At 40.8% G+C, this 10,157-nt stretch overlaps 2 protein-coding genes across 2 annotated transcripts in view; both read right to left on the bottom strand.

The window, feature by feature from the left end:
• Nucleotides 1-2,500: 2,500 nt before the first annotated feature.
• On the bottom strand, nt 2,501-7,828 carry LOC129805020 (uncharacterized). Its single transcript, XM_055852823.1, has one exon. The coding sequence runs from the start codon at nt 7,826-7,828 to the stop codon at nt 2,501-2,503; it is 5,328 nt and encodes a 1,775-aa protein (XP_055708798.1).
• A 1,391-nt stretch (nt 7,829-9,219) lies between these two features.
• LOC129802232 (von Willebrand factor A domain-containing protein 8) overlaps nt 9,220-10,157 on the bottom strand; it is a 42,424-nt gene continuing 41,486 nt past the window's right edge. The window contains exon 6 of the mRNA XM_055847907.1: nt 9,220-9,468. Coding sequence (XP_055703882.1) covers nt 9,354-9,468 — 115 coding nt within the window. The 3' untranslated portion in view covers nt 9,220-9,353. The remainder of the gene's footprint in view (nt 9,469-10,157) is intronic.

Here is a 10,157-nt window from a genome sequence, read left to right as displayed (position 1 = left end):
TTATGTACGTTGAATGTCAGTATAATAACTTGACTAAAAAATGTATAGAAAAAATCGGATATTTTCTATTAATACATATAATACATTTCGTTTGATAAATTCCAGTTAAAATATTGTTATTTTCCCTTAAAATTACGACCAAACATTTTTAGATCTATAAACAGGTCATAATATAATCTATTTTGGAGTGAAAATGTATAAAACTATGTCAAAAATTTCTAAAGTATATTTATCTTATATATTCATGCTATTACGTTCACATAATGTCGTGAAATTGTATGAACGTTATGTTCTGATATATTTTAGTTACATTTGCTCTATAAAAGACACAATTTATATACAACTTGTCTTCATTTTGTATGACGATGTCAGATTGTCAAATTCTGCTTTGTTTACTAAGCAGAGGTTCATTTCTGAGTAAAAAGTAGTGATAAAAAGTGATGTTTATTATAAATTAAAGTCTTGAAGTGCACCAGCGTGTACAGTAAAGTCGAGCACACACATCGAAGAGATCAAATTTGACAAAGTAAGTAAGGATAATTGATAGAAAATTGTGAATTAATACTGTATTCGTGAGAGCTAACATTATGTTTAATTAATTGCAGTGTAGCGAAAGTACAAGCATTAAAGCAGGTTTGTGATCTTCTGTGGTGAAACTTAATTGCAGAAAGAGTATCCAGAGTGCAGAAAAAGTCTATCAGATGCATAAAATTTCAGTGTATTGACACTGTTTATTGTGAAGTGATATTATTGATATAAAGAGTCTATATTGTAAACATATTGTACTCCATAATGTAAATATAATTACAAAAATATGTAAAAACGTGTTTTCTTCTATATTTCTTATTTATTCGGGTTATAATATCTTGATTTTATTTTATCGGAATAAAATGAAAATTATAGCGTGGAAAATTATAGAAAATTGACAACACTAAACCCAATTTAATTGAGAAATTGTGCAAAAAATATTTGTGTGTGCCAATATTTGTCCACCATTGTGTAGAAAGTGATGTTCTATCAATACATCCAGTAAAAATCTGACATCCATAAGTTTTTTCAATGATATGATGGAAAAAGCAATAAATTTATTCAATTTTATTTTCTTTAATTTCCCAGCTTTCCCTTGAGAATTTTAGGTCGGGAAGGAAATACTATTCACTAATATTGTATTCTCTAACGGAAAACAGTCATTTCATTAAAGTTTCATACGCGATAAAAGTGTACGAGGCACAGAATATCTGACTGAATCGTTAGGGATAAATAATTATTCATTTATGGAAAATATTTGAGCAAGTTTTACTTAAATGAAAATGCAAAAGAAATGACAATTCTGCGATCAGTAGTTATAAAATTGATATTTTATAGTGATTATATTTTATTTAGTCATAATCGATACATTTTACCGTACGAGATGACGTGATTATATCTAAAATAAATAATTGTTATATTTTGGATGTAAAAATTTCCCATTCACTCAAATATGGACCTCTTTTATGCGGTTATATAGAAGAAATATGTAAAGTCTTCGCCATCGTTTTTGTATAGATGTCAGACATCTCTACTCATTTATAGCGATAAATGCTCATTATATTATGTTACTGTAATGACTATATTACGGAAATAAAAATATTATTTTAAGTGGATTAGTCATAAACGATCCAGATAGCGAAGCGCCCGGATTAGCACACTTGACTATACTTGGTAACGGATGCCGTCGACTTACCACGAGTGAATTAATCAGGAAAGCGATAGAAAACCTGAATTAATTCCTACACATTAACCTTTTGGGACTTCTTTCCACATTACCGTAAAATCCATCATTAAAATTAGGAAAGCTCTTCTACGTAGGAAATTTTTCTAGAATTTAATCTTCAATCTAAATTCCTTTCAGCTCTATTCCTTGGCACAGAAAAAAATAAGACGCCTGTGGAGGATTACCTGCACAATTCAATAAATAATATTAGGTTAGGTTGACTGCCTTCCTACAGAAACCCACATCCAGAATAGATACCTAAAAGAGTCGCAATTGTAGCCTGATTAATTCCTGACCTTACTGCAACTCACTTCCAGCAATACCTGTTGAAGAGACACAAATGATTAAATCCGGGTCGATTGACCGGATTCCTTTGTGCCTCGTGGACTCCTTTGAAGACGCTCCCTGAATCTTCAAATTGAAACGCCGGAGGATCTCTATTCACAGGATCTTTTATTTTCACTCTCCTGACAATCTCTAATATCTTCTAACTCTACAACCGGTCTCACAATTGATCAATAAATGAAATTCAGAATAAATTTGATTAATGGCGTTCTTACTCGATGACGATTTTTCTCCAAGTGTCTTCTTTAACATGAGCTTTATCCAGTTTGCCGCTGGATAAAAATTTCCCTTTTTTCCCCTCTCTTGCGAAGTGACATTTCATAAATTCCAAAACATATGTCCATGCTGAAAACATGGACCAATTTCCAACATATTCCCCCTCTTGAGGGAACCTCAACAAAGTTACTCCACTGGCAACTTCGCAAGAGTGTTGACTGCTCTCTTCTGCAGTCCATCCTTCGTCCTGATTGTGACAACCCGTACGGCAAGATCCTTTCCAGGATGAGTGGCTGTCACACGTCCCATTTTCCATGCTGCTGGCTTCATCGTGTTCTCCCGGAGAAGAACTAAATCACCAATCTCGAGATTTCTGGTTGATGTACACCACTTGGGCCTCTGCTGAAGTGAAGTGATGTATTCTTGATTCCATCTCTTCCAGAAATGCTGGACAAATCTCTGTAGTAGCTTCCAGCGGGTGAGGCGATTGGGATTTGCTTCGGTGAAATCTTCGTCTGTGGCTTCAAGTGTTAGTGCATGTCCCACCAGAAAGTGGGCTGGTGTCAATGGCTCCTGATCCTCTATGTCCAGAGACATTCCACAGAGCGGACGGGAATTCACACACGCCTCTATTTGAGTCAACACAGTGGCAAACTCCTCAAAAGTTAGGATGGAGTCCCCCAAGACTCTTTTGAGATGGGTTTTGACGTTCCCCACACCTCTCTCCCACAATCCCCCAAAGGTTGGAGAATATGCCGGAATAAAGTGGAACTGAGTTCCGTAACTAGACATGAACTTTGTTACCTTGTTTTGGTGATCACGAATGCCTTTCAGTCGATCTTCTCGAGTAGCTCCTGCGGCTCCCACAAAGTTCGTCGCGTTGTCGCAGTAGAGCGTCTGGCAATGACCTCTACGGGCGGTGAAACGGCGCAAGGCAGCGACAAACTTCTCGGTACTCAAGTCGCTGACAACTTCCAAGTGTATGGCCTTGGTTACCATACACACGAATACACAGATGTATCCCTTTGTGACCACAGATTTCCTCAGGTAAGAGGCACGAATCCGGAAAGGCCCGGCAAAGTCACATCCAGAATTGTAGAATGCCCGACACTGTTGGACTCGCACGGCTGGCAAGTCTCCCATGAGTGGGCTCTCCGTCCTTGGCTTGGCTTTCACACAAATCACACACTTCCGGATGACATCCTTCACGAGATTTCTCATCCCCACTATCCAATACTTTGAGCGTAGGATGCCCTGAGTCAGCTGAGCACCTGAATGAAGATGAGTTTTGTGTGTGAAAGTCACTAGGCTCCTAACCAACGGATGTTGGCTTGGCAAGATGATGGGATGGCGAGTTCTCTCTGGCACCTGAGCATGTCGTAGTCTTCCTAGAACTCGCATCACGCCTGAATCGTCCAGATAGGGCACTAAATGTCTCAATTTGCTTGACTTGGGAAGAGGTTTTCCGGATTTGAGACACTTGTACTCCTCAGGAAAGTATTGTTGTTGGATATAAGCAAATATACGATCAGCTGCGTTGTTTTGTTCCTTCACAGTCACAAATCCTTTCTCACGTTTGTCTTCTGTCACTTGGGTGTTTTTGATGAAACGCAAGGTTAAGGCAAACACTCTTACAGTCCGCAGATAGTCCGAATGATTCTCAAGGAGACCAAACAGAAATTCCTCTGTGTTTTGTGACGTGAATACTTGCATCTTGGTGGGTTTTGCTTCATCAGGATTGGCTTTTTTGATGACTTTGGTAGCTGGCCAATGAGTTTCATCCTTCTGGAGCCAATTTGGCCCGTGCCACCACAAATGGTGCTGCATCAGTTCTTCTGGTAGAAGCCCTCTTGAAGCACAATCCGCAGGATTGTCGCCAGATGATACATGTCGCCATCGGTCAGGTGGGATGATTTCCATGATGAAACTTGTTCTTGCCCCGATATATCGGTTCCATTTTCGGGGATCATCTTTGAGCCATTGGAGACAAATCATGGAGTCTGTCCAAGCATGTACCTCAATCTTCCGGTTGGACAACGCATCCTTCAGTTTTTCCATGATTTGCGCGAGCAAAACACATCCATTTAATTCCATCCTTGGAATTGTGATTGGGCTGAGCGGTGCTACACGGGATTTAGCCATAACTAGATTCACTATTGCCTGTCCCTTTTCATCAATTCCCTTGGCGTAGACAACAGCACTGAATGCTTTCTCAGAAGCATCTGAAAAACCGTGTAACTCGATTACACCCTCTTTGGCAGGAATAATCCTTGGAATCTCAGCTTCCTGGAGACACTTGAATTGAGACTGAACCTTCTGATAATGATCCTGAACGTCTGGTGGCAGCTCACTTTCCCAGTTGATCCCTGGTACCCAAAGAAGTTGAAACAATATTTTGAATGTTACTGTCACTGGTGTGACAAATCCCAAGGGGTCAAATGTTTTGGCCACTGCAGAGCTGAACTCCCTCTTTGTGGTAACTGGTGGTGGAGTGTCAATCATTAATGAAAATGTGTCATTCCCTGGGTTCCATTTCAATCCAAGAGCTGAAATGGATTTTGACTGAGTTCGGATTTCGTCAGGTGTAATGGCTCTCATGTCTGATGGTATTTCTTCCAGGATTTCCTCTGAGTTCGAAGACCACTTCCGGAGGGAAAAATGTCCTCGGTTGAGAACCTCTTGAATCTCTCGTCTCAGTTTCTTTCCTTCTTCAACAGTGGCTGCGCCGCACAACAAGTCATCCATGTAGAAACTGGACAGAATAGCTTGTGATGCTTCCGGAAACTCACTCCTGTAGTCGTGAGCAAATTGTTGAAGAACCTTCTTTGCGAGATATGGAGCACACGATGTTCCATAGGTCACGGTCTTGAGACGATAGGTTTGAATTTTCTCCGTTGGTGCTTGCCTCCAGAAGACTCTCTGGAAGTCTCTATCAGCTTCAGACACAAGAACTTGTCTGTACATTTTTTCTACATCTGCTGATAGAGCCACTTGATGAGTCCTGAACCTTTGAAGTAGAACCAGCAGGTCATCTTGTAGGGGTGGTCCTACGGCTAGAACTTCATTCAGAGATGGTTTGTTTGGTCGAGTCGCCGCGGATGCGTCGAACACTACCCTGAGCTTTGTAGTTTCACTTGTTGGTCGTATGACTGCCTGATGGGGCAGTACATACTTCATGCTGTTTGGCTTCTCAAGTTCGTCCGGTTGAACGAGTTCCATGTGGTCCAATGCCAGATACTCATCCATGAATTGTTTGTATCCTTGCTGAAGCACTGGATTCCTTGCGAAGCGCCTTTCCATGGCCTGCAGACGAGCCATGGCAGTTGTTGCTGAGTCACCCAAGTCTTCATGAGAAGGCTTGAATGGCAATTTTACCACATATCGGCCTGACTTGTCTCGAGTGTGTGTCTCAGCAAAATGTGTTTCACACAGTTGCTCCTCCTCGGTGAGATGTGGTTTCTTTGGCATGATAGTTTCTACTTCCCAGAATCGCTTGAGCGTCTCATTCAGGTCACATTGAGTATGAAGAGATGTAAAAGACTTCACTTCTCCAGACACCTTTCCTCCCACTATCCAGCCAAAGATAGTGAGTTGAGCGATAGGTTCCCCCTCGCTGCCCTTCAATATCTGGGGAAGAGTGATGGCCAGAGCGTACTCTGCTCCAAGGATAACATCTACCTTTCCTGGCGTCTTAAACTGAGGATCAGCCAGACGCAAAGAGTCAATGTGTGGCCATTTCTTCTCTGTGAGTGCTGCAGGTGGCAGCAGAGATGTCACCTTCTGCATAACATAGGCTTCAGCTTGTATCTTCTCATCTGGGTTGTAGGTTGAACTGATCTCCAGCTGGACCAGCCCTCGAGTGAATCCGATTGCCACTTCAGCAGCGCCAGTGACAGGGATTCGAGCATGTCGCCTCGGAAGAGACAACCTTTGTGCACAATCCTCCGAGATCATTGTGCACTCTCCGCCTCCATCTATCAACACACGACATTGTTGATAATCACCATAGACATCCTTGATATTCACGAGTGCTGTAGGTAGCAAAGCTCTGTGATGAACTGATGAATGGTGTGTGATCACTCCAGAACTTCCGCTAGGTCCTGGTTGAGGCAGAGGTGTTTGTTGAGTCGCATTTACTTTTGAAATTGGCGGTGCAACTGGTTGCGTGAGTGCCGGAACACTGCTTTTCTCTGTTCCTTGTATTTGAGTTTGCGGATTAGCTCCCACAACTTGTGGCAAATGTAGCAAGCTATGATGACGCTTCCCGCACTTGTGACATCTTGCCTTAGACAGGCATTTCTTCGAAGAATGATTATTCCTAAGGCAATTGAAACAGAGCATCGATTTTGCGACCAAGTTTCGCCTGTCATCCACAGTAAGAGCCTTGAAGTCATCGCACATAAAGAGAGGATGTCCAACTCCGCATTTGAAACATTGCTGAACTTCTGTGTGATGTGTTTTGATACCCGTCTTGGATGATTTTGAAGATCCTTTTGCTTCTGAGGAAGGAGGTTTCGAAACATCCATCGCTGCTCTCTCCATCACATCTGTCTGCTGGGTCATAAAATCAAAGAACTCTTCTAGTGTTGCCATCTTCTCAGCGGTCCTACCCTCTTCCCATTTGGTGCGGAAATTCTCATTCATATTTAGCTTCATCAGATAAATCAGCCAAATATCCAGCGTCATACAATCCTCGCCCAATGAATTCAAACTGTCAAAGATCTGCTTGTATTTGCGGTTTGCGGCTTGTAGATCCGAGACATTTTCCACTTTTTTCCTTGATTGAGCCAAGAATTCTTCTATGAGCGCATTCACCAAATGAGTCTTCTTCTGATATCGCTTCACAAGTCTTGCCCAAGTTGGCTCGTAGTTGCGGTCACACATTTGCACATTGCCAATCTCTTCAGCTGCTTCTCCAGTCAATGCCCTCTTGAGATATTGCATCTTCTGGTTGTCCTTGAGGTCATCATTTTCGTGAATTGTGCTCTGGAAAGCATCCCTGAAGTTCAACCACTCAGTGTAGCGACCATCAAACGTAGGTAGTGTGAGTTGTGGTAGTTTTGTGCGAACACCACCATGTCCTGATGATGATGATGTCATCGATGTTCTCTGAAGCTCTAGCATCTGTCGCATAATGTTCGTCTGATTGGAGAGCACAGAGTCCAGGTTGGAGTTTGCGTCATCTCTTTGTGCAGTTGGTTGTGCAGACACTTGTGGATTGTTCTCAAAAAGAAACTCTCCAAGAGAAAGCTTGATTTCCATGCATCTTTGGTAGATACCTTCTGATTCTTTCTCTTCCTTGAGCGCCTGCTCATCATCGTCTAGTGTGAGCTCCATCAACTGTTGATCAATGGACTCAAATTTCTTCTGAATCTCTTGCACTTCTTGCATCATTGCATTTGCGAGAGCAATCGAGACTTCTTGAGCATTGAATTTCTTCTCGAGCGTGGTGAGAAGTCTTTTGACATTGCCTCGATCCTTGTGTAGAGTTGAGAGGGTTACATTTGACGCCATTCTGCCGCTTGTCTAGCCGAGCTTGATGTACTTGAGATGTCGGAGATAGCAACACCCAGAATTGACTGTCCTTGGTTGAAATTGTCTTGAAGAATACTTCCGTGGTACTTCTGTCTTGACGCCGAAGGAACTGATGACCTTGCAGACACGTCAAACGGATCGGCAATCGTCCACAGGTGCGGTTGCTTGTTGGACGATCGAAGGACCAGAATTTTATGTGGAGGATTACCTGCACAATTCAATAAATAATATTAGGTTAGGTTGACTGCCTTCCTACAGAAACCCACATCCAGAATAGATACCTAAAAGAGTCGCAATTGTAGCCTGATTAATTCCTGACCTTACTGCAACTCACTTCCAGCAATACCTGTTGAAGAGACACAAATGATTAAATCCGGGTCGATTGACCAGAATTTTATGTGGAGGATTACCTGCACAATTCAATAAATAATATTAGGTTAGGTTGACTGCCTTCCTACAGAAACCCACATCCAGAATAGATACCTAAAAGAGTCGCAATTGTAGCCTGATTAATTCCTGACCTTACTGCAACTCACTTCCAGCAATACCTGTTGAAGAGACACAAATGATTAAATCCGGGTCGATTGACCGGATTCCTTTGTGCCTCGTGGACTCCTTTGAAGACGCTCCCTGAATCTTCAAATTGAAACGCCGGAGGATCTCTATTCACAGGATCTTTTATTTTCACTCTCCTGACAATCTCTAATATCTTCTAACTCTACAACCGGTCTCACAATTGATCAATAAATGAAATTCAGAATAAATTTGATTAATGGCGTTCTTACTCGATGACGATTTTTCTCCAAGTGTCTTCTTTAACATGAGCTTTATCCAGTTTGCCGCTGGATAAAAATTTCCCTTTTTTCCCCTCTCTTGCGAAGTGACATTTCATAAATTCCAAAACATATGTCCATGCTGAAAACATGGACCAATTTCCAACAACGCCTTTATGACATTATGAATAAACATGAGAAAAAGTCTTTGTTTAAATTCTTTTCTCCTCCACTAATTATATCGCGGGAAATCATGCAAAAATGTTTTATGTAAAAGTATTTCCTTTTGCAAGAAAATCCCCTTGCAAGAAAAAAGAAATTCACCCTCAAAGTCAAATCTGTGTCAATGAGAAAATGCTAATGATCCTTGCACTTCCTCAGCCCAAAAAGCACTGTGGACAGCGTGCGCTTTGGAGTCATTGATCTCTTTGGCGGTATGTTTTCTGTGCACACGAAAGACACGAGACAGTGGAGAAAGTTCCACGAAGGGGGTTACTGTCCACGCGATTCAGACACTTCACCCCGCAATGGACATTGAACTCGAACCACAGCTCTATCTCCTGAGCCTCCGTGGCAGGCAATCTTTTTGTTTCAAGCTTTCTTTCTTTTTTTTGTAACAAAGTAACAACTTTATTTATCATTCACCCCTTTCATATAAAATAAGAATTCTCTCTAAATAAATGCATTTCTTGGTCAATTTCACCTAAAATTGTCCTATTTTGCAATAAACTTTATAGTGCACTTTGATAGAGCACGGAAGATGTAAAGATTTGTTTTAGAATCTGTGGCAATTGAGCTAAATCCATGCAGACAAAACTCCTTCCTGGTGGCATACTTTGATTGATTCTGAGATAAGAAAAATAAGGATTTCAAATTATTTTTCTTATCCAAGCAACAACATACACAATTTTGGTACACTGAAAAAAAAAACAATTATAGAAACAACAGTAAAATACAAATAGATAAATTAAAGAAAAACTTCATTTTGCGCAAGTGCACTAAAGATGCTATGTATCTTCTCAGAAAATTATGGATTTTGCATTTTAAATTATTTTTGCAAAGTAAAATCTTAAAAGTGCAAAGGGTAGAACTATGATGAAATCATCAAGTTATGATCGCTTGCTTCTATAATATAAGCATATTAGTGGATTTAATGGTAGATCCTGTAACATCACTGACAAATTGGCAGAACCTTTGCTATACTTTGCCATTGTCAAGAGTTCTGTCAAGAAATGTCAAATTTTGTCAAGAAATTCTGTTTAGGATTCAACATTAGGCCGTCGAAATTATTTTCCACTTCCCGTGAGTTTCTGAGCAAATTATCTTGTGGTCGATAAACTATGTTTAGTCGAGTCAGAGATCTCATCGACCAAGAGCTAACACTCTTGCCGATTGCTCTACGAGATCCCCGTTTCACAATAAAACTTAATATGAAACGTAGGCCGCGTAAGAGTGCTTTTCCGGAATGTAAATGTTTTTTCCACACTGAGAGAAATCCGAAAAAGTCAAAATAACATTCTGGAAATGTTAATTTT

The sequence above is a fragment of the Phlebotomus papatasi genome, chromosome 2 (genome assembly GCF_024763615.1).
Source record: "Phlebotomus papatasi isolate M1 chromosome 2, Ppap_2.1, whole genome shotgun sequence".
Lineage (NCBI taxonomy): Eukaryota > Metazoa > Arthropoda > Insecta > Diptera > Psychodidae > Phlebotomus > Phlebotomus papatasi.
This window is presented reverse-complemented; position numbering and strand designations above follow the sequence as displayed.

Bases quoted from the DNA above. Each gene is read 5' to 3' on its own strand.
- LOC129805020 (XM_055852823.1), bottom strand. From the start codon at position 7,828: ATGGCGTCAAATGTAACCCTCTCAACTCTACACAAGGATCGAGGCAAT.